General features: G+C 46.4%; 1 protein-coding gene across 2 annotated transcripts in view; it reads left to right on the top strand.

Annotated features, from left to right (window-relative positions):
• Positions 1-25,371, top strand: part of EIF1AD (eukaryotic translation initiation factor 1A domain containing) — a 450,589-nt gene that overhangs the window by 188,371 nt on the left and 236,847 nt on the right. For both annotated transcript variants that reach the window (XM_078660692.1, XM_078660691.1), the window contains exon 3: positions 17,035-17,200. In XM_078660692.1, coding sequence (XP_078516818.1) covers positions 17,114-17,200 — 87 coding nt within the window. In that variant the 5' untranslated portion in view covers positions 17,035-17,113. The remainder of the gene's footprint in view (positions 1-17,034; positions 17,201-25,371) is intronic.

Consider the following 25,371-nt stretch of genomic DNA (forward strand, 5'->3'; position numbering starts at 1 on the left):
GCAATTCCATAAGGAGCCACTTGAGGAAGATTTCCTATTTGAGACACTACGTGCATCACAAAAAACTACACATACAATACCTATGTTCAAGGGTATGTTAAAACATGCAGATGAGGTGTTCAAAGATCCAGTACATGGTAGGATACTCACACCTAGAGTGGACAAAAAATACAAGGTTACTCCTACAGACCACTAGATTCGTTAGTGGTTTCAAATGCTCGGAAACAGGCAAATTCTCAGTCAACAGGAGACGCTCCGCCTCCCGACAAGGAATCTAAATTAATAGATTCCTCAGGCAAGAGAGTAGCAGCACAAGCAGCCATCATTGGTGCATAGCTAACACACAAGCACTCTTGGCAAGATATGACAGAGCTCATTATGATGAGCTAGAGCAACTGCGGCAATATCTGCCTGATGAACATAAATCCAAGGCTCATGACCTCATTCAGGAAGGGAAACTTATATCCAATACATCAAACAGGTGTGCTCTAGATGCAGCAGACACCGCCTCACATGCGTGGCGTAGAGTGTCAGGTTTTAAACCAGAAGTCCAAACATCCATTTTAAATGCACGTTTTGATAAGGAGCTTTTATTTGGTGGAAAAAATGAAAAAGGATACTGAGGTAGCCATATGTATGGGAGCGCTACAAACACCATCCAATCGTGGATCATTTCGCCGATCCTTTTATAGGGGAGGCTCAAACTCCATTACTATTGTAGGGTCCTCTACCTCATATAGAGGCAATAGTCAGTCACCTTCTACCAGAGGTTATTTTTGAGGTGGATTTCGTGGAAACAATGACAAAGGAAGAGGTAAAGGGAATACACCCAGTACTTCCCCAACCACAAACAAGTAATGACTTGTTTCCCCTTTCCCCCGATCATCCCACACCTGCCGGGACGTCTCTCTCAATTTTTCCCAGTCTGGAATTCAATCATATCAGACAAATGGGTTTTACAAATTATCCTATTTGGTTACTGCCTGAAACTTACAACCAACCCTCCAAACATTCCACTCCGAACACACAAACTTTCGCCATAACATTTACACCTACTCAAACAAGAGATACTATCGCTTCTGAAACAAGCATTTACAATGCAATGGTCTCGGCAATATTATAGGTAGAGCTATTACATTGCTCATAATTTTTTTTTATCCCTAAATAAATGGCATTGTCATTTCTATTGGCAATAGCTGAATTGTTTGCATATGTGAGACCTATTGCATTGGCAGAGAGAGAGTGAGGTAGTGAGATAGAGAGAGAGAGTGAGGTATTGAAATTGAGAGAGAGTGAGGTAGTGAGAGACAGAGAGAGGTAGATAAAGAGTGAGGTAGGGAGATAGAGAGTGAGGTAGTGAAAGAGTGAGGTAGTGAGGGAGAGTGATGTTGTGAGGTAGTGAGATAGAGAGAGAGTGAGGTAGTGAAAGAGAGTGAAAGTGAGGTAATGAGATAGAAAGAGAGCAAGTGAGGTAGTGAGAGAGAGTGAGTGAGGTAGTGAGTTAGAGAGAGAGTGAAGTCCAGAGCCATGCTACCTAGATGGAATCACCTACTCTGTAGTGACCTAAAGCTTGAAGTGTACCTTTGATATTGCTTTCCTTCCTGTAACTCCCTGCAGAACCTGTCCTATTAGTGGTGCGAAACATCAGAAGAACAACTGACTCTGTTCTGAAAATGCTTCATTGGTTCGTCCCCTCACTATTCACAAAACAGAATTCTTGGGGCTGCAGATCCTTGATTGATTGTTGCTGTTTTATCAGAGCACTTTACATGGACCCCAGCTGCTTTACGACTAACTGGCAAATAGGAGCCTTTTTGAAGGGATTCCTCCCTGGCTGCTGTGCTTCACCACCTGATGCAGACTCGTCACCGCACACCCCAGCAAGCAGTCAGGCATCCTGCACAGGCATTCACACTACTCGTCACCCACGCCACGTGCACTGCACCTCTAGGGCATATTGGCGCTGCTAAATCGAGGCTATTCGTTACCCAGCTCAGTGGTACTCATTGAACAACCTACACGTCTGTGACCATGATGTAACAGACATATTCGTGGTCAACTGAGTGGATTGGACTGATCGGTAGCAACGTGATATTTACATGTTTGGAAATGGAAGGAGTGTGTCATGTATCACTGCATATACAAGTAATTTCCGAATTGCAGTGATGTTCGGTTATTCCTTTAAATGTGCAATCAAATATAGGGGTCCAAACGTGACAGTGGCAGCGCTCTACTGATGTCACCAAGTCCTCCTGAATCTGAAATGGGAGCGTATTTTCGAGTTATTTGAAGCCCCCCTTCCCTCCATCCAGGACAGAAATGGCGAACAATGTTACTGCTGGTCCACTACGGAAGGGCACAGAACCACTCGCCTTTCTTCCCCTGAACTTGCAGCGCAGCATTCAGTGTGATGATGTCTGTCTCCATCGGTACATAGGAAATGCTCCTAGCGAGGCTTTGTTTATGCAATTTCTTGCAGCGCGGACATTACCCCAAGTTGTGAGAGCGCTTACCATAGGATCCCGTACGCAACGTAAGGAGATTTACCCGCTTAAATGCGTTATAAGTACAGACAGTTAAGAAGTAAAATCGAAATTGACTCTAAACATTAAATAGGGCTTCCCCGTGTTACGACTTCCAGGTCCCCTACCATGCATTCCCGCTGTGGTCGGTAAGTTTACCAAGAAGCCCCCGCTTTGAAATAAGACACTGACAACGGAAGGCATTGACACCACTGAATGACAATTATAAAAACAGTATTGAAGCTGTGTCTGCCTACGATGGACTTCAATTTTCTGGCAACAGTCCATAGCCACCAAGCCTGTTCCCGCCTAAGTCCCCATGCCTCCCCCCCCCCCCCCCCTCCCTTTGTGAGCCTCGCCGGCGAAGAGCGAAGAGGCATCCATACAATTTACATTTGCTCCCCCTGAGAAGGCAGTTCGCCTGTATGGTGCAATCTGCACAACGATCTCCTGCATAATTTCCTATATCTTGAATATATACTCATGGTCATTCACGCATTCTAGGTAGTTCGAATATACATGTAATACTAATAACCATTAAAGCAGCGAGTAGCCCATACGGGGATTGAACCCACGACCTGGTGAGCCGTATGTAGGTTATCTCTTACTTACACTTAAGGGCAGAGAGCCGAGGCAGCTGCATGGTCGCAACAACCAAATGCTGCCTCTTCGATGGAGCCCCCTCCTGGGGACTCGAAGCAGCTATGGCCCCCCAAGAGCCTCTGGGCTCGAACAGAATGCAGCCTGAGCCTCCCCCTGCCCGTGAACACTCACCGGACTCTCAGGCGGAGGCTCCTCGGTGCAGGCGGCGTCCTCCTCCTGGGACCGGGTGCTGGCAATGGCGGCGGGCGGGGCTCTCTTCCTCGGGGGAGCCCCGCGGGGGAACCAACACGCTTCCTTTCCCTCTTCAGGCGAGGGCACCGGGCGCAGGGTAGGCTCCTGCTTGCTCCGGTGCTTAAACCGGCCGCGAGTCTTCGGTGGGAGGCGGGGTAGGCTCCCGCCCTCCTACTTCCGGTTGTCCTGCCCCGGCCTGCCTGACTTCCTGGTCGCGGGCCGGCGGCGATAAGGGAAATCTCGCGGGGGGGGGGAGGGACGACGGGACTGGCGCGGGGGGTAAAAAATACATTTAAAAAAAAAAAGAAAACTTACCTGACTGCCCGTGTCCGCGTCAGAGCAGAGGAAGCGGCTCTAGTGTGGGTGGAAAGCGGCAGCATCACCTTACTCGGCGCTGGCTGGGCAACAATGGCTGCCTCAAAGCTTCTGAAATTTTTCGAATTTGGGGGCGTGTTTTGCTGTCCTGAGTGACGGACGACGTCACGAGCTAAAGAACAGCAAAAATGACGCCCCCAAATCCGAAAAAGACGGGGCTTGTTTGGAGTGACTCCCTTCTCTTCCAATGGCTGGCTTCCTCTTAGGAAGCCAGCCAATGGAAGCGAACGGAGCTGAGAGGCGGGTTTAAAGTGGCCTACTCCAAAACATAATTTCTCCGGACCGGAAGCTGTGCTTTGCACAGCTTATAGGTCCCGAGACCTAAAAAGGAGCTAGGGAACCCGTCCCACTACAGTATCGGGAGTCAGGGGTGTACTCTCTTTATTTTCGAATTCCCAAAAAGGACGGTTCTCTGAGACCTATATTAGACCTCAGAGAATTAAACCTCTACATTCAATCAGATCACTTCTATATGGTCACTCTCCAACAGATACTTCCTCTGTTACAAGGCGCCTTTATATCCACTCAGGACTTAAAGGACGCGTACTTCCATATTCCAATACATCCCGGTCATCGCAAATACTTCAGGTTTGTAACAGCGGGCAACATTATCAATTCAAGGTACTTCTATTTGGAGTAACTACTGCTCCCAGAGTATTTACCAAATGCCTCCCAGTAGTCGCTGCGCATCTGCGAAGACAACATGTTCACGTCTTCCCATATTTGGACGACTGGCTTATCAAAGCCAGCACTCTCTCAAAGTGCCTACAGCACACTCGTACAACAGTAAGCTTACTGCACAGCCTTGGATTGACAGTCGATCTGGCAAAATCCTATCTTCAGCCCTCCAATACAGAAGTATATCTAGGGGCCACTCTGAATACACAAAAAGCTCTAGCCTATCCCAATCCAACGAAAACTCACAATATTCAGGCTCTCATTTCCAAATTTCAAACCAATCACTCATTACCAGCTCGGGTATTCAGGCAACTACTAGGAATGATGGCGTCTTACATCATGATGGTTCCTTATGCAAGACTGCAAATGGGTCCTCTTCGAGAATGCTTAGCACGTCAGTGGAATCAGCCTCATGGTCTATTAATAGATCTGGTGTTGGTGGACGGCCGCACTCATGGCTCTCTGCAGTGGTGGAATCCACACAACCAGGATTGTGGAGTCAAAAGGAAAAGCTTCTCCACATAAATTATCTGGAACTGTTAGCACTATTCTTAGTGCTCAAAGCCTTCCAAACTCCCCTTATTGGCAAAGCTGTCCTGATACACACAGACAACATGACATCAATGTATTACATACAGAAACAGGGAGGAACACACTCTCTGCAACTGTCACACCTTTCACAAGACATTTGGAAATAGGCCATTCCTCACAAGATTTATCTCCTAGTGGAACATCTGCCTGGAGTGGACAATCAGATTGCAGATCTCCTCAGAAGACAGAGACAACAAATTCATGAATGGAAACTTCACCCTCAAGTTTGCCTCCCCTTCTTTCAGCTGTGGGGCTTTCCAGACATAGATCTGTTTGCCACACACCTAAACGCAAAATGCCCAAATTTCGCTCCCGGTATCCACACTCATTATCCAAGGGCAATGCTCTATGGATGAACTGGTCAGGGATATTTGCTTACGCTTTTCCGCCTCTCCCTCTCATTCCACTCGTGGTTCAGAAGCTCAGGCAAACATCCCTCACACTAATCCTAGTAGCTCCCACTTGTGCTCGCCAACCTTGGTTCACTACCCTCTTAGAACTATCAGTAGTTCCTCATCAAAAACTTCATCTCACATCCAGTCTTGTCACACAGAGCCATGGAGGGATAAGCCATCCAGACCCCAAACCTCTTAATCTTGCGATCTGGCACCTTAAGTCATGGAGTTTGGTTATCTAAATCGTCCACCAGACTGTATGAATATTATTAAAGAGGCTAGAAGACCGACTACAAGAGCTTGTTATGCAGCAAAACAGAAGCGGTTTGTTATTTATTGTAATAACAACCACGTCAATCCACTTGATGGCTTATCTTCAAAACAGACAACTCCTGTCCCTTTTCAGAGTGCCCGCTATTAAAGCTTTCATGGAAGGACTCAAAAGGGTTATTCCTCCAAGATTTCCACTGGCCCCAGCGTGGAATCTTAATATTGTCCTTACCAGGCTAATGGGTCCACCATTCGAGCATTTACATAAATGTGAAGTACAGTTTCTCACTTGGAAACTAGCTTTCTTCATTGCTATCACATCAGTCGGGAGAGTGAGTGAGTGAGCTTTAGGCATTAACCATTGAAGAACCATTTTTACAAGTACACCTAAATAAGTGGTTCTTCGTACTAATCCTAAATTCTTACTTAATGTAGTTTCTGCCTTCCACATCTGTTGAGTTGCCTGTGTTCTTTCCTCAACCAGATTCTGTGGCAGAAAGTGCTTACACACTTTGGATTTAAAGAGAGCATGGATGTATTACATAGAAAGAACAAAATCCTTTCGTAACACTAAATAACTCTTTGTAGCTTTTGCTCCACCACACAAAGTAAATCCCATTTCTAAATCGGGTATTGCACGATGGATAGTTAAATGTATTCAGATATGTTGTGCAGAAGCTAAAAGAACTTTACCAATTCCCCCTAGAGTGCATTCCAATCGCAAACTGGGGGCTTCTATTGCTTTCTTAGGAAATATTCCCAAATATGATATATGTAAGGCTGCAACATGGTCTACACCACACACATTCACAAAACACTATTGTCAGTCAAATTAACTTTATTCGATTTGACAAAATCATACAAAGTACATAAAAACAGAATTTTTTACAATTAAAAATAGATTAAACAGTTACTTTGTAAACAAGTTAATTTGGCATAATTTTCCATTAAAATCTTTAAAAGCGAGTTATATACACTGGTTTGGCAAATTCATAAGTCTTCTAGATCTGGATGCCGCCACTAGGAAATTGGCCATGGCAAAAGTAATGCATATATTTCCTAGGGATTTTAAATATAGCATGGCTGGTCTCACCTGGGAGAAGCCAGCTTCTCTTAAGACTGGTAGCAGATGTTTTTTCCTTTGTGCAGAGAAGAAATCACAAAACATAACAAAATGCATGGTGTCCTGAACTGAAAAATTGTCACAAGTGCAAGTGGAAGCTAACTCAGGTTTCATCCACATATTAAAATTACCCAAATAAAAATGAATAAGGTTAAATCTAAATTTAGTTAACAAAAATCTATGAAAGGGGTTTGTGACAAAACATAGATAAGGTTCAATTGCTAATGACTGAATTGACAAATAATGCATTCTAACAGCCGGCTTTGATAATTCTGATTCTTCTCGCAACAGGCGTACCCTAGACATAAACTGTTTTTTTGTGGAAATCACATCCTGCTTTGTGATGCCAGGAGGGAAGGTGAATAGGTCTGGGCGTCCCAGGTCAGTAAAAGATTTTTTCAAATACGCCAACCAAGGAATCGTATGACTATTCTCCTGACTCATCACGTCCCTCATGATCATGTGATTTAACATTAATTCGGGGTTTAGCCAAGTCTTAAGCCAATATATTAGTGGTGCCAATCTTAGTTTATCCTGAACATAATCCAAACCGAGTTCTGTATGAATAGAAAAAACCGGAGAGGATTGGGGGAGGGACAAAACGGATCGTAAGAATCTATTCTCTGCTACCTGGATATTATCCAGGCTCACATAGCCCCATAGAGATGCACCATATAAGGCCACAGGGAGGGATTTGGTATTATATACATTGATGATGGCCTTCATAGGTCTATGACCCAATTTATTTGCAAAACCTAAGATGGCCATAGATGTCCTTGTGACCGCTAGGCTTTTGGCACGTATCTGGGGCCCCCAGGTGCCCCTACTATCGAAAAGAACTCCCAGGTAGGGGAACACAGGGACTCCAGAGACTACCTCTCCTTTACAAAAGAAGGTTTTCGTCTTCGTCTTAGCCTTTTTCCCCTGTGGGCCTACGACCATGGTGTGGGATTTAGAGGCATTAACCCTCAGGTCAAGCCGGTCCATAAAGATCCCAAATGCATCTAGCAGTTTTTGGAGGCATACCCCTGTGCGTGCGATGAGTACAGCATCGTCCGCGTATAGGAGAGCAGGGATCTTAACTTCTCCTACACGCGGTACGTCACCTGCTGCCCCAAGTAAATGCTTGCCTAGGTCATTTATATATATGGTGAATAACTGGGGGGCTAGTATGCAGCCTTGCCTTACTCCCCGCAGCGAGCTGAAGCGTGAAGTGCATCTGCCCTCTTTGGTAACCCTTACAGCGGCAAATAGGTCCCGGTGCAGGGATGCTATGAACGCCACCAAATCTGCATCAATCCCCATCTTCAATAAGATTTTCCATAACTTGGATCTATTGACCAAGTCGAAGGCCGAGGAGAGGTCCATAAATGCTAAATACAAGGACCCCTCCCTGGCCACCGTATACTTGGCAATCAAAAGATGCAAGTTCGAGCACTGTTCTATCGTGCCTCTTTTTTCCCTAAAACCATATTGTATATCGGCCAAACCCCCGCACCCCTCCACACTATCTCTTAACCTGGCCAACAGGACTCTGCCCAAGATTTTAATAACAGAGTCCAGAAGGGATATAGGGCGATAGCACCCTGGGTCATCCCTTTGACCCTTTTTAAATATAGGGACTATTGTGGAGGTGGCCCATGATTTTGGGGGGGGCGAAATATTTGCGGCTGTAAACACGTTAGCCAGAATGCCAGCCCATAGTTTGGGTGAGTGTATGTAAAAGTCGGCTGGTACCCCGTCTGGGCCAGGAGCTTTATTCTTTGTAGTAGCGCAAATTGCCTTTTCCACCTCACCGCTGTTAAAGTGTAGAGGTATGACCACCCTGCCTACAAAGTTTTGTAAATGAGAGGGGTCGCCCTTTCGCCATAAACAGAGCTGAAATGTGCCAGCCACTTCTCATCAGGTATTACACAGTCAGTGTCTGTGTTTGGGGAGTCCGAAAAATATGGGTGGTTGACTATGGCCCAAAATTGCCTGGAGTCCCGCAAGATATTAGTAGAAATTAATTGTTCCCACGCCTCCTGTTTAATACTATCCCTTCTAAGCTTAGTGGCCTTCCTATACTCTTTTCTCAAAGTTGAGACCAGAGCCCTGTCCCTAGGGTTTACTTTAAGGGCAGATTTTAAAGCTCTGAGTGCCCTAGTACAGGCGGAATCGAACCACCTGTGGGGTTTTGGCTCACCCCTACCCCTTGGAACCATGAGGTTATCAGACACAATGTGGCATATTGATTGGAAAGCCACCATGATGTCGTAGCCTGGTAAGGTCCAATCTTGGCAGGTCCTAATCTGATCTTCAATCTGTGGAGCAGTGTCGGTGTAAAAGTCGTCTGGTACCACATTCCCCCACTTCAGCCGCCTACCTTGGTCTGTTGGGCGAAGGGTAGGTCCATGTTTGATCTGCCCTGGCCTAGGACCCATAGAGTCCCCCCACCGGATGAACAAAAGGACAGGATTGTGATCACTGAAGGGAGATAACACAGTGCGGTAGGAAATAATACACTCGCGGATAGCAAAGGTCACGAAAATATAATCAATAACAGTCCCCGGGGATGAGCCCTTAAACGTCGGAGTTCTATGGACCCCCTCCCCTGCTGGAAATTCAAGGAGGTTAAAGTTGGCCAGGAGGTCCTCCAATTCCTCGCCAGCCCTAGTATGTTCAAAGTGCGGGTCCTCCTGTTCCCAGGACTCCGAACCTCCGATTGTAAGACAACCAAGATAACAAGGGTGGATGTTAAAGTCCCCCATTAACACAAAATCATAACTGGTAAGGGAATTTTGGCTGAGAACATTTAAAAAGGCATTCAATTTTGCGATGTTATCACCACCAAACTCCTTGTTGACGGAATTGTAAAAATTGATAAACAGAGTACTTTTTGATGGGCAGGTTTGCCTTTCTACAATTAAGCAGTTTGGAGAGTCATATTTGATCTGTTTTAGGGATCCAGTGAGGTCAAGAGAAAAAAGGGTCAAGAGGCCTCCCCTCGCTCTGCCTGCAGGACTAGGGCAAGCCGCGACTGAAAAACCTACAAAACCATCCAACCAAAAGCCAGAAGTCGTGTTCCATGTTTCTTGCAAGGCAATAACATTATGGTCTGAAACAAAAGCAACCCATTCATTATCACTCATTTTTGAGCTAATTCCAGAAATGTTCCAGCTGATAATTTTACAACCTTCTTCCTTGGTGACTGCCCTAGAGGCCCTTACATCCTCACTAGGCGTTGTTGGGTCTTCTGTTGTTAGTCAGTCCATATCATCCAGGCCAGACAAGGGAGAGAACTGATTACTTATGCTCACGCTTATCCCATCTACCAAGGCTGGTGCCTGAATGTCATGATGTATCGCAGAGGGTGGGTTAGATAAGATAGTTACTGGTTGCCTTGTGGTGGACTCATGTATGTTTCTTCGTGCCGCTGCTAACCTTTTACCCTGCCATCTAGCCTGGTAATTTATATATGGCTTATAAAAAAAACCCAAGGGGACAGGTCTAAGGCGATCCCTGATCGAGATTGCTGAGCCATCCCAGAACAGTCTATCCGCCACCTCCGCCCTGAAGAAATTAACAACCACACAGTCGCCATGAGTAGTTTTGGGTTGTTTACCAATCCATCCCACCCTTCTTGAATGGATAATCAAATCCGCTATGTTACCACCACAGCATGTTTCACCACTCCAGCACTTAACTTTAGCGATTAGATCCTCCGTTGATTCCCTTTCCCCTTCTCCCAATGGGTCAACCCCAATGAACACTGCAACCAAGGGTGAAGCTTCTGGTGGGAGGTGGAGTTTATATGTACTTGGCGAGGGCCTTTTCCTGGGTGGTTGACTATTATGAGGCGGAGCTAGTGGAGTTGAAACCATACCAAGGATGCCTGACGTTGCTTGCTGAAGGGGTGTACAAAGATCACAAGGCCTATTAACACTAGGTAAATTTCCGCCTGTTGGATTTGTCCCAAGTGAGGCCCCCTCTGTGTTCCTGTTCACTCCCGTCTGATCAAGCTTCCCATCACCCATTTGAGTGTAGTTAGGGGGGAACGATTGGATAATTCTGTCAATGAGGGAGCATTTTTCCAATAATCCTTTCAGACATGTATTTAGTGTATCTACGATATCCTTGGCAATGCCCGCCAGCAATGGTTCAATCCTCGCTACAAATATTTCCTCCAGTTTTGCCTCCATAGTGGCTGGTATGTCTGCAGTGAGTGACGAATTATTAACTTTTTTCCCTCTCTTGCGAGACATAGATTTGGTGTCTATCTGGGCTTGTGCTTTTGGGGATGAAACAGCTGGGGCAGGTTGTGGATCAATAGCTGATTGGGCGTTAGGGGGGGGGTTGGCGATAGTTACAAGGGGTTCCAATGGCACACCAGCTGGGGTACATGAAGGGTGGGTAGTGGCATCAACTGTAAGCGATGTAGATTGGGTGCTTGGGGAAGTCAATGCAGTGGCCAACTCTTGCTCCACGGTGGCAATCTCCTTCGTTAGAGCCCCCACAGCCGAGGAGAGGTATGACATAATAGAGTTAGAGTGCCTGGGTATTTTGGCATTATTCCCCCCCTCCTCCATGGTAGTGTGTTTCTTTCTCTTACCCATCTTAATTGTTAGGTGTTAGTGATGTGGCCCGACCCGGCCTCCTTCGGCCCCGGACGGCCACAGACGGCCCCGCCCTTGTCCCGGGCTTGTCCCGCGCGCGACTCGCGGGGCGAGAGGGGGTGTCAGCCTTTTGCAGGCGCCTCCGGGCCCTCTCGGCGCGTCACGAGCGCGCTTCCGCCCCACAGGGTGCTGGGGATTGTAGTTCCCCGGTGTCCGGTCCGGCGTCTGTCTGTCCGCCTCCGCCGTTCCCCTCACGGCTACGCCCGTTGGCGAGTGACCAGGCAAGTCTCTGTTGTTCCCCCCTGGGCTCCCGGGGTGTCAGCCTTTTGCAGGCGCCTCCGGGCGCTCTCGGCGCGTCACGAGCGCGCTTCCGCCCCACAGGGTGCTGGGGATTGTAGTTCCCCGGTGTCCGGTCCGGCGTCTGTCTGTCCGCCTCCGCCGTTCCCCTCACGGCTACGCCCGTTGGCGAGTGACCAGGCAAGTCTCTGTTGTTCCCCCCTGGGCTCCCGGGGGGTCAGCCTTTTGCAGGCGCCTCCGGGCGCTCTCGGCGCGTCACGAGCGCGCTTCCGCCCCACAGGGTGCTGGGGATTGTAGTTCCCCGGTGTCCGGTCCGGCGTCTGTCTGTCCGCCTCCGCCGTTCCCCTCACGGCTACGCCCGTTGGCGAGTGACCAGGCAAGTCTCTGTTGTTCCCCCCTGGGCTCCCGGGGTGTCAGCCTTTTGCAGGCGCCTCCGGGCGCTCTCGGCGCGTCACGAGCGCGCTTCCGCCCCACAGGGTGCTGGGGATTGTAGTTCCCCGGTGTCCGGTCCGGCGTCTGTCTGTCCGCCTCCGCCGTTCCCCACACGGCTACGCCCGTTGGCGAGTGACCAGGCAAGTCTCTGTTGTTCCACACTATTGTGTAGATGTATTAGCCAGACAACAAGCTAATGTGGGCCAGGCAGTTTTACGCACACTATTTCAAACTAGTGCAACAGATACAGGTTAGCCACTGCTTTGGGAGATTACTGCTGTATAGTCTATGCATAGTATGTGATCTACAGCTCACATGCCGCAAACGGAAAATGCTACTTACCTAGTATGCATCTGTTCTTGGCATGTAGAGCTGTAGGGTCGCATGCGTCCACCCACCTCCCCGGTTACCTGTATCTGTTCCAGTACTTTCTTACTTGGATAACTACACATGAACATCTCTAGTCTACTCTTACTAACTCCATTCTCACCCTCTGCGGGAAAACAATCTAACAATGGAGTCGATGCGCATGCGCACTATCGCCAAAAGGAGGAGTCACCTACCTTGTAACTGGAAAGATTTCTGCGAACAAAAACAAAGTGCAAACGGCCGGGCCCAACACCAGATGGGCATCTGTGCATAGCATGGGCCTACAGCTATACATGCCAAGAACAGATGCATACTGGGTAAGTAGCATTTTCCTTCGCTAAAAACTGTAAAATTTCGGGTACCATTTATTTGCAGCATCATTTATTAACATGTGTTAATGCATACTAGTATTTCCCCAAATTATTAATAATGTAAACATCAGTGTAACCAGTTTCAATAAGATTATGGGAAACAAATATAAATAAGCATTGCCAAAGCCAGTAGGTCTGAAATTGGTGGTCAGCTTTTTAGTTTTGTCAATGTGTGAATTGTTTTGGCATCGTTTTTGTAAAACCTGATTGGTGTGGGAGCTGCCGGGCCCTCACCATTATAACAAACATTGGCAAAAGCAAAAATAGTTTTTGATCTCAAAAAGGACACTGCCACAGCAGTTACTGACACTGAAAAAAACTACTTTGTGTGCCGATACGTTCCTTGTGAAAGAGCAGAATGCTGTCACTCACAGTGAAGCCAGCCGATCCAGAAAGAGAGAAACAGAATTTTAATAAATGCAAAAGGTCATGGTCAATGGCAGACCAAATTAGGGGCCCAAATATTAAAGAAAGTCTCAAAAGTGCACACGTGGTATATGTACCTGCATTAAGGGCACTTATATGACTTTCGTGAATTCCCAATAATTTACAGAAGTTGGACAAGAAATAGTACTCCTCGCAAATATTTGTGAACTGCATTTTAGCATGAGCAAATATGCATGTGTAGATTTGGGCATGTTAACATCTGAGTGTTTGCAACTTCACTTTCCCTCCAACCACTTTTTTCCCCAACTCTGGAAGAAAGTTTACATCTGCCATTGTCAGGAATACATTTTCAACATTTCTCAGTGTAGGAAAAGATTAGAGAAGAGTTGATGACAACCCTTAAAACATGCAAGTTAGTAGGTTTGCACAGACTCAGAAGGGCATTATAACCCTGGAACTATTGCTTGCCACTACCTTCAGCACCAGTATGTAGATCTGTGGAAATGTGGCAACATAAGGGGATTGCAAGTATTCAAACACTACTATGGTATGAGCCCTGGCATAATCAGAGAGGCTATATCGGAGCTCTTGTATAATGAGATTGCTTCCATAATTTGTCACCGCACTACATGGCACCAAAGGGACAAGTGTATTTTGTATTTGATAGAGAAATTTAGCCGCATATTCCTTAACTTAGAATATCCTCAGGCATCAGCCTGGATCCAGAATTGCTTTTGCAACAGCACCTCTGCGCTCCGGGGGACGGCGCCACACAAACCCGCCCTGACGTCGTCCTCGACTTCAGCAGGGTCATATAAGTCCCTTCCGGGGCGCTGACGTCAGTTTCCTTCTTTTCCGCGTGCTACGCGGATCCAGAGTAATCGGTTCGTCTGGCCTGTCTTCAGGCCCCTTTTGACGCTTTGCGTCTGGAACAGTGTGCGATGTCTTTGGGCTTTAAAATGTGTACCTCCTGTTCGCGGCCAATGTCCGTGACGGACCCACATCTTAAATGTATGTGGTGTTTGGGCTAACACCACGACTCGGTGGATTGCGACGCCTGCCAACACCTCAAGCCAAAGTCCTGGCGGGAGCGCCGGATTAAGCTCCTCTCTGCTCGCCTGTCGCGGTTGGAGGCGTCTCGTCCTCCGGCCTCCTCATCGCCGGCAGGCCCTTCTGGTTTCCAGTTGCGGCATTGGTCACGCTCTAGGGCCCGGAGACGTTTTTCGCCCCTTCTGGGTAAGTAGCGCCGAGGTCCTCGACCTCACTTCCATCTGTTGTCGGGGGCACTAGTTCCCGTTGCCCTCCGGACGTGCGCCCCCGGGAGTCGCCCCTCCCCTATCCGCCTTTTCCGGGCGCAAGGGCGACTCGGACCCAGATGGAGGCTTATACCGCGACCTTAATATAGACAAAAGAATGGTAGTGGTGTTTCCAAAAAATTGGAAAAGACCGCACATCAACTAATGCTAGTAAGATCAAAAACTGTACTGGACAATCAATAGAAACTATCTTGTTATCGAAAAGACGGAGTGCTACAAGGACCAGTATCCCCCACTACCAAGAAGGAACACAATTTATCAAACCAAAGGATTGACAAATAAACATATAAGTAAAAATGGTCAAGAGAGCACAATCCTACAATGAAAGTATATACAAGACTCGTACAGTATAAAGTCTAAGCAACAATGACTTCAAGTAGAGTCAACAAAATCTCATGGTATGCAGGACAAATCGATGGATAGAGTTCATAATTTGTATCATATTTTCCTTTTATTGATTCTTAAGGGTACTTTTCCAAGTGATAAAAACGACAGCCGACACGTGTTTCGTCCGTACTATGAATAGGTACACGGACTTTTTCAAGGCCAAATGAGGTAAACAAAAACAGCATATAAATCGCCTGGTCACGTGGACGGTGCTGAGGAAGTGAAGTTCCGGACAAAAAGTCACGTCCAAAACGCCCGAACAGAGCAGCGAAAATGCACAACTGATGGAGAATCACGGGGGGTTCCTCACCCTTAATTCTATAGTATGGAAACACTGTATTTATCCTGATGACACCCAAATAGATGTCACCACACAAAATAATCGAAGGTTCAAGTGAAAGAGAAATCAATGATTAAACAAGTTGTTTCCAAAGGTGGGCAAGAAAAGTAAAGTAATGCAAGGTAAAATGCCGAAAACGTTCTGCTCAGGTAATTGCAGCACGTGAAGTTAATAACAATAGTGAAATTTATTGTCTGGCAGGTGTGTTGTAACACGGATATGCTATAATAGTACCTCAGAAATGCATGAGACTACAAGGACGCCTCAGGAATACGTGAGGCGTGTTGTAGAGTCAGTTGCCACTTGATACTGGCACTCCATAAGCGGATGTGACCCATCGAGTCGCCGAATATATACGCAATATAAGCATTGAGGACGCCACTCCACAAAGGTAAGTTAATCCGAACACTTTATTTTCAAACCAGCTTTTTATTTCTTGTGGATTGGCGTCCTCAATGCTTCAGGGCACATGTTGGGAATAACTATCACGCGGCAGCCCGGCCGCGGAGGATTGCACCGCCATTAAAGCACAGAGGTCTGCAAGGATGAACTTTTCTTTCCTGTTGTCAGCACAAAGGTATTCATATTGCAAACTGGCACGAATTTCTGAGGCCCACTGGAGGGCTTGTTAAAAGAGTGAAAATTAACCTGCAAGTACACAGAAAATCATCGCTGCACTACATGAGGAACTACAAACCCCAGAAGGCAAGATCTTTTGGTGAGGCCCGAAGGAGGGCGAGATGACATTAATTAACGCAGGGTGTGCAGCGCATTTCTGTGATTCTTTCAGGCTTCCCTCGGATGAAGGAGCAGCAGCTCCGAAACACGTCAGGGAAATATGCAAATTCAGAAATAAAAAGCCGGTTTGAAAATAAAGTGTTCGGATGAACTTACCTTTGTGGAGTGGCGTCCTCAATGCTTCAGGGCACATGTTGGGAATATATATATATATATATATATCTAAAGGTTGCCCATGGATGCCCCTTTTTTCTCCATCTCCAAATGTCTTCGCTACTGCAAAGTCTGGTCCTCTGTCTCCCTGTTTTAAGGACATTGTCGAAGCTGTTCTCGGGCTCGCACTTGTTCTAAAGAGACAGAGTTTATGTTCAATGCGATTAAATGCTCTTTGTTGCTTTTTCCTGCATCCTCTACAATAAGGGTTCCTTTTGCGTCCCACTCCCCGGGGTGGTACTCCAGATTCACACTGCTCCTTTCTTGGTGCTCAATGGTGGACGATGTGCCTCTCTCCGATGATGTCACATGTAGTTGCATGCGGAGACGTTCCATTATGACGCCCTCATCGACGTGGGAGAGCTATGGAGAAAAGTTTTCGTGGAATGCTGTGCATGGGGAAATTAAAAATTTGAGGAATCCACTGGCAGATACTGCATCCATCAGAAAAAGCGTTACCGAAGGTAAGTAACTTGTTCGTTTAAACCTAAAACCAGATAGTCTGGATATAGTGTAGTACTGTAGGTGATGCTTATGTGGGAGATGGCCCTTTCATCTGAGCGCGAATGAGGTGCATAAGGACACGTGAATGAAAATGTCCTGTAAATCGATAACTTTAACAATGAGTTTTCGCCTTTAATATTGGAACAAGTATCCAGAACAAGAAATAAATTGTCTCAAACTAAAGCAAGAACAAATCCCATGCAGGCTATAATTTGACAGCCTAATTTTATAGTATTGTCTGGCTGACTTTGGCCCTCCTTTCTGTGTGCTCACTATTGAGTTTTTTCTTGTTGGCAGGTTCTCCACTGGGGTGTTGGCGCCTTAATAAAACCTACAAACAACACCTCACCTAGGAAAGAGAAGCTGATGCAGCAGCATGTCACAAGCTACCAAACGAAAACATGTAGTGAAGGAGGTGATGGAAGACTTTGTTCTTCCTACTGAACAGCAACAGATCGTTCGGGTGAGTCCAGATGATATTGCAACTAAATTACTGAGACTTTCTGCACCTCCCTTTTAACTCATTTGATATTGACAGAACTCCTCCAGGGCAGGTACACGTTTGGGCAATACCAGTGTGGCATAAACATGATGCTTGTAAGTAATTGTGGTATGACCACTAAGAGCTGGAGACTCTGTAGGTTCTGCATTGCTGCGGTTGTAAGAGATACAGTCTGGTCAGCGCTCAATACATATTTGTAGCTAGATATCTGTTTGTTCTATGGTGTCGTCGTAGAGCATTGATAAAGTACTCCACAGGTGTAAGTGCCTGGTGTGGTCTTGTTAGATTTGTTGATCTCTACCCTTATGGTGCAATAAAAGGAGTAGGTGTTTAAAATAGGGTATATGGTCTTCAATAATTCTCTATGTTGGCTAAAGTGTATGCAATCAGGGATTCCACTATGTACAAATCTCTTCTATGCTGCTTGAACCCTAATTAATTGAGCTACCTATGACCCATTCTCTCCCCCCAGTACTTCTCAACAAATCTCTGTTGTATGACCAGAGAGTTAAAAATGTTATTAAAAATGCAAAGGAACTGTTAGATCCGGTGCTGCAGCTTCTGAGTGTAGGAACGTGCTCTGTATATACTATACCAAAGTGAGGTATAGTGTGCACAGAGTCCAGTGGATCCCCAAAAGTAGGCAGGGTAAAGTTAGATCTCTATCTGTGGTAGTGTGGCCGAGCAGTAAAGCAGTCAATCAGTATCAGAGGACAGTGTTAAGCATTTGTTGTACACACTTAGTCAGCAAATGAATTCGCCCACTCAGACCAATTGTTTTTGTATAAAAATATTCCTTTAGTTATTTCATTTTCTAGAACCAAGCAAGCCTGGCACAGATAAGTGATAAGTACTTTGCAGTAAATATACAGTTGTAATACAGTTTGGATTGTTAGTAGTATATGCACTTTGTTTTGACTTACAGTATGGTTTTAGAGAAATGCAATAGTTTGAAAATAACATACATGGACTTGAATGGGCTTTTCAGTAAAATTATAGGTAAGTTACTTTTGAGATTACTCTTCTTACATCAGAGTAGTATACCTGGACACTACTCTGGGACTTTTCCTGCAAACAGGTAAGTAAAATCGTTTTTGTTAGTGCAGTTTTAAAGAATTTCTTTAGGTTTTCAAACTCCACACTTAGAAACTTTTTCAAGAAAAACAGTCAATGTTCTCCTAGGGAGCAAAATAGTGTTGTCGGTTTTAAGGTAAGTATTTGGTGTTGGGATTTGAGGTTCTGGAGGGTAGACTCAGGGGTCCCCCAGGATCAAGGATGCCGTCTAGTTACACCCTCAGCGGCACTCGAGCAGCTGGGTGCAGAGTGCTGAGGCCCAATGTTATCCAATTGGGATAGGGTGCCTCTGGTTGGTGGCTGCTGGCAAGCCCAGATCTTTTGACTGGGTGTGAGTGTTTGATTGGTTCGGATGCTCCGTCCATCACCACCCCCTTTTGTACCGCTTTTGGCCGCCATAAGTGTGGCAGGGTATGCTCAGACGTGAGTCCCTTGCTCACTTTGCCACTAGATTCAAGCAAGCCGGGCTGAAGACGGCTGTAATACCAGAAACCGGTCCTCGGAAGCTTGTTTCCGGTCCAGGGAAGGCATGGGATGGCATGGCAGTTCGGGCTGGATTGTTCCCATGAGGCACAGGGTCAGACTTATTTGCATATAGCCATGTCTGAACTGGGGTGGCAGAGTGGGCTAAAGAACGGTGATCTTTTGACTGGGTGTGAGTGTTTGATTGATTCAGATGCTCCGTCCATCACCACCCCCTTTTGTACCACTTGGTTGTAGGAGCAAACCTCCTGGACTTTTGCTCGGGGCAAATGGGGGAAACAAAGTAGCACACCCTCAGCAGCACTAGGGCGGCCTGGTGCAGGGTGCTGTTTCGACGTCGGGCGCCCTGTTTATAATGGTGAACCTCCGGTTTGCAAAGGCACTGCAGGCTTGGGAACGAAGATCTTCTGAGTGCGACCACCAATTCGAGAGGTAAGTTGGGAAGTTAGGGGTTGGTTAAGCACCGTCGTTTTGGTCACTCAAGGCCGTGGAGCATCTGGTGCAGGGGTGCCTTTTGGAGTCGGATCTTCTTACCAGCTCCTGGTCGCAGTTGGGGGAACCTTCCGGATTTAGGCTGCAGGCGTCGGCTGGAGGCTTGAGGCAGGTCAGGAGTCACCGGATCTCTGGTCAGGATCGCCGGGGGGACCTCCTTGTGGTGTTTGCCCACTCAATCTCGTGCCATGGACGGCGGGTGCAGAGTGGGGTGGATTTGTGGTGTCAGGCCAGAGCCAGAGGTTGCAGATGAACACATCCAGTGTTCACAGGAGACAAAGGCTTTGTGCTTGAAGGCAGGCAGGTCCTCCAGGGTTTCCGAGGTTGCTGGCTGCAGGACACACCGGGATTTCGCAGGAGCAGGTTCGAGGGGGAGACAGGCCGGTAGGGCTGGGGCCAAGTCAGTGGGCGTCTTCCTCTTGTTAGCTGCTGCACTGCTGTTCGGCCCTTCTTCTTCTTCTTGTAGTTTCTTCTTGTCTGAGGAAGCAAGGTTCAGGGCTGCCCCTAAATACTAGATTTAGGGGCGTTACAGGTAGGTAAAAGGCAGAGACCAATGGGTCCCTTCCCTGGGGTGGGTACACCCCCTATTATGCAAAACACACTTGGGATCGATAAATGGGATCTTAATAAGCCAGTAGGGTACCGATCCCTAAGATTCTATTCTCACACAGAAGTTCCTCTGGCTAACTGTTAAGGACAAGAAAGAAGAAGTGAGAAAAGAGCACATTGTGAGTACTACCAGAGAGAGGGGAAGAGGAGGATTCCCTCAGGACAAGAACCCTCACTCGCAGTTAGGTGACATGCTTCATCATATGGGTTCCCTCCTCCCACCGAGGTGTGGGCTACAACTCCCCCAAGGGGGAGTAGCAGAGTTGTTTTAGTTGGTAAGATGAACGAAAACATGTATATAGGTGAGGGGCAGAGTGCAGATAGTGTGTGAAAGTATGATTTAAAAATGTCTAACTGTGATCTCTGAAAGTTTATTAGGTGGCCACAGTGACAAGGTTAAAAGACAAGAGAATATTGAGGGTTTTCAGAAGATATGCCCTCATTAAAGTGGTCAACATGTTTCTGCCAACAGGCATTCATCAGGACCTGTACTCTGTCACTCTGCAAAAGTGTCTTAGTGAAATAAAGAAGAAAAAATATACAGGCCACCACTGGAGCTGTGTGGTTAGTCGTTCAGCGTCCCTACGTAAACTGAAAACTGAAAAGAGATGGTCATGTTAATATCATAAGACCTCATCATACTTAAGACATAATACACATAGTGTTCTAGTACAGATAACAATCCATGCTTACCTAAAGTGCATTAAAGTCATATATACTGTCTGCATGCTCTGTAACATCTTGTGGTGCCCAGCTGTAAGAGCATATAACAACATGTAATGTGGACGACTCGTGAGGTGCATCACACTTCTTAATCAACATACATGATAGGAGTTAGGTACACAGAAACAAGTGTATTGCTTCAGCAGGGGTGAAAAATATGTTTACATACATCGTTTTATTATGCCTATTCCTTCTGTCAAAAAGCAGGCCACAGCACTAACTTAAAATGCAATAATCCTGTGCAATGCAAAGGACCAAACCATGCCCAAGACCGTATAACCCACACGCATCTAGTGGTGCCCTCCGGATATGCTAATCTCTGCCCCAGCGTCAGCAAGGTTAAAGGACAATCCAAGTTGACACTGTAGCAGAGAGAAAATTTCAAAAGGGAATACAACGTGCCAGCCCGGTCATCCATCGAAGTGTTGTACTTTACAGTCCCTGTGTCATGCAGAGGAGGCGGAGTGCTGATTAATGCATACCGCTTTATAACGAAGGGCTCATGCACCTGTACCCTCACCACGGGTATAGGGTACCCAGCTAAAGGGGTGATTGATCTATGCCAGGGCAGTGGGTTGTAGGCATGGCACACAGAGATGTGTGCTCTGTCGACTCTTCACATTGTTCTGCACCAAAACAAAGGCAGTGTGTGTGTGTAAGGGTACAGGACCTCTAAGGGTGGCTCAATAAGTGCTGTAGCCCTTAGAGGCCTTCTCTGGTCACAGTGCCCTGTGTACCTGTGGTACCATTTACCAGGGGCTGACCTATGGCCAGAGATGCCAATTGGGTTTAGCCTTCAATGCAGTTTTAGGGAAAGAACATAGGCCCTGGGTACCTGATTAGCAGGAGCCCAGGGCACACTTAGTCATAGCACATCAGCAATTCAGCAAAAAGTGGGTGCAACCATGCAGAAAGAGGGCACTTTCTCACACGGAGTCCATTACTTTTGTGCTCTTGGGGGAACCTTGTGATCTGGCCTACGCCATTACAGAATGTGATTAACTATATGCCAATTTATTCTGGGCTGACCCATAAAAAGCATATTGTCCCGAACTGCAGGATCACCTTACCTATTCCTAAAATAACAAATAACTTTGGAACAAGGAATCTGCCACAGGATGTCTAAGGTTAACTCACTGACATTTACTAACATTCAAGCAGAAAAAGCCAAACTGATGGCTACTTACACATGCAGATTCATCATTTCTTGAATCTTTCACAGTTGCCAGACTGGATCTGGAAAAGTTGAAACAGCTCTACTGTACCAATAGGGAGCATCATTTCTTGCACTCAATTCCAGGACCACCCCAATCTTAGGGCCATATATAGCACTTTGAGATGTGCAGGCATCACTTCCCACACCCTTCAATGCAGGTCCACAGTTTGTTCTTACTTGGAATTCTTTAATAAACATTCATGTAGTCCTTACATGGATCATGCCACCTCCAAAAGTTTCAGGCTTTAAGAGATGTTACTGTCACAAGCAGATGTTCATTATGGACCGCCACAAAGGCTGACTGTGGTACCTGGGAAAAGAATGACGCAAAGACTTGTGAGAAATGCTGTTGCATGCTTGCCAACTCTATCAGAGAATGAGAAAGAAGCTCTTTAAGGTGAGGGCCTGCGTAGATTGTCACGATCAGCAAACCTCCATATTTCAATTCAAGCAATGGTCCTATTGTCCTGCAGGTAGGCGCTCCCAAAGTGGTCCCTCAAAAGTTAAGCCAACCTGCAAATAGCATTAGAAACACTGCATATTGTATCAGTCTTGAGACTCATGTACAAGATAGACAGCAGTGCTCTTTCAGGCCTTTCTGTGGAAGTTGAGGCTTCAACTTGTTCAGCAGAGCCAATTCCTTTTTTTCGTGATAAGGGCAGGAACTTTCACTGTAGTAAAAATCAAAACATCAAATAGATATGGATTCTTTAAGTGAGTTCCAGTGACACATTCATCATTAACTTCTTAGCACACCACAAGCACCTGAATGTTTCACCTATGCCTACAAAATCTGCCTGAAACACAAAACATAATTTAACAAAATACTGAATCCAATTCAGTATAAGATTGCATTCAATCCTGTATCTGCAATCATCCTCTGATGGAAAGTTATTCATTTTCTCATTAATAATAATATTATTATTATTAGTACAGATAAAATGGCAATAGGTTGTGTGCCTTAAAACATGTTTCCAACTACCTCAGTAAACAAATTAGGTACTTGTCTCAGTGTATTATGGAAATTATTGACAAAACCTGACAGAACTGCTCCCAAATGCCTTCTGAGTCCTTTAGTGCCTGAAGGTCGGCTCTGAAGCCTTTATTCTGATGGATACATCTACCTGTGGATTCCTTACCTTTTGAATATCGCAATGCACCAACATGCCACGGAAACTTTTCTCTACAGCTCTCCCACGTCGATGAGGATGTCATAATGGCACGTCTCCGCATGCGACTCTGCTTGATGTATAAGAAGCCCTCGTCGGCATGCTGACGTCGGTTCCCTTTTTTCTGGCTTTTGAAGCATAATACTTTTTTTTCTAGGATCTCCATAGAGTATCAGTCTTGCAACATTTGTTTCCAGGAAATAGCAACGTTGTTGCAGGGGACGAATGTCTTCTATGTGGAAGTCTGGACTCAAACCTTGCAGGGAATGTGAGGGTCAAAGGCGATCACAGATCCTCACAATCACTGTCTTTGGTGTTTAACTTCAGACCACAATGACAATTTATTTTATTTTTATTTATTTTATGCTCTTGTAAAGCGCCAGAATAGACCCCCGAAGGGGTATCTCCGCGCTGTTGCTGCAAAGAGGGAGTACTGAAGATGGTGTGCTGCAGTGGTGATAAAAGGCAAGACAGACATTAGTTAGTGGGATACAGGTAGGTTTTTAAAGTTTTCCGAAAAATCAGGTGACTGTTAAGTGATCTTAGTTCAAGGGGCAGAGAGTTCCAGAGTACTGGTCCGGCATGGGCCAGCGCACGGCCACCCTGTCTGGTCTTCTTTACTCTAGGTATCTGCAACAGTTGCCGGTTACTGGATCGTAGAGAACGCTCGGGGATGTAAGGCTGAAAGATTGCAGCCAGGTATTTTGGGCCTTCCCCTATCATACACTTGTGGATAGTACATAAGGTTTTAAACTGGACTCGTTTCCTCACTGGAAGCCAGTGGAGTCTAGTCAGCAGGGGGCAGGAGGGGGTCCTCGGTGGAACATTGAGGACAATCCTCGCTGCTGTATTTTGGATCACCTGTAATTTGTTTAGTTGTTCCTCGTTAGCTCCAAGGAGCAAACCGTTACAGTAATCCACCCTGCTGATGACAAGAGCCTGCACAAGCGTTTTCCTGTGATGGTCCGGTAAGTAGGGGAAGACTCGTCTAAGCATCCCAATAGCCCGAAAACAGGTGCCGGCAACTTGATGTACATGATCTTTAAATGTAAGTTGCTGATCAAGTAGCACGCCCAGGTTCCTGACCGTACTCTTGGGGATAGGGACAGGGCCTAACTCCAAGGGCCACCAGTCCGGTGACCAGTGTGTTACTGCTTGCCCGAACAGTATGACCTCGGTTTTCCCAACATTACACTGCAGATAGTTTGATGACATCCATTCTGCAATGGCTCTCATGCCATCTGCAAAAGATCTTTTTATTGCAGGTGTAAGTTTTTTGAAGGGAAAAAGGAGTTGGGTGTCGTCAGCGTACGACACTGGGGTGAACCCGAAGGATCTTGCTAAGTTGGCTAGGGGGGCCACATACACGTTGAAAAGTGTAGGGCTCAAACAAGACCCTTGTGGCACTCCCCTATTGAGCTCCCTATGAATGGATTTGTGGGAGCCCAGCCTCACTTCTTGGGATCGACCAGATAGAAAGCTCTCCATCCATGCCAGAGCCCCTCCCTCCACGCCTACCTCCCTTAGACGGTTGAGAAGCACCACGTGAGACACAGTATCAAAAGCGGCGGAGAGATCCAGCAGCACCAGAATCGTAGAAATGCCATCATCCAGTGCCATTTTGATGTTATTGGTCACTGTTTGAAGAGCAGATTCTGTGCTGTGGTTTGGCCTGAACCCAGATTGTGAATAGTCCAGGCCTTCCGTCGCTTCAAGATTTTGAGAGAGATGGGTGTTCACATGCTTTTCCGCAACCTTGCCCAAATAGGGTAAAAGGGAGATAGGTCGTAGGTTAGATAGGTCTGTCCAGGGGGAAGCTGCTTTCTTTCTTATCGGGTTCACCACCGCCTTTTTCCAATCTGCTGGGACCTGGCCTTTCATAAGGGAGGTGTTAATCACCTCCAGTATGGGAGGGCCCAGGAGAGAAATCAATGGGCCAACCATTTTGGCAGGGATGAGGTCACTGGGGGATCCTGATTTTATGTGACTACAGAGGGAGAGAAGCTCTGTATTATCAATAGGGGGAAAGGATGTCAAGAGAGGTTTATTGCATATTGGGGGAGTCTGAGAAGGAAATTTAATGGTCGTGTCTGTGGTGTTTTTAGCTGCTACTATTCTTTCGTAGACGGTATTTATTTTGTCCTCAAAGAATAGTGAGACTTCATCGCATAGGGCCTGCGAGAAGTCATCAGAGCTCTCACATGCAGTTGGCTTGATGAAATTTTGCAGGATTTTAAAGAGTTCCTTAGAACAATTACCTGCTTCTGCTATCTGTTGCGTAAGGTGTTGTTTCCTAGCTAACTTAATATTTTTGTAATACTCTGATTGGGCATCTAGGAAAGCTACACGACTGACTTCAGTTTTCC

This window comes from Lissotriton helveticus, chromosome 9 (genome assembly GCF_964261635.1).
Source record: "Lissotriton helveticus chromosome 9, aLisHel1.1, whole genome shotgun sequence".
NCBI classification, from domain to species: Eukaryota; Metazoa; Chordata; class Amphibia; order Caudata; family Salamandridae; genus Lissotriton; species Lissotriton helveticus.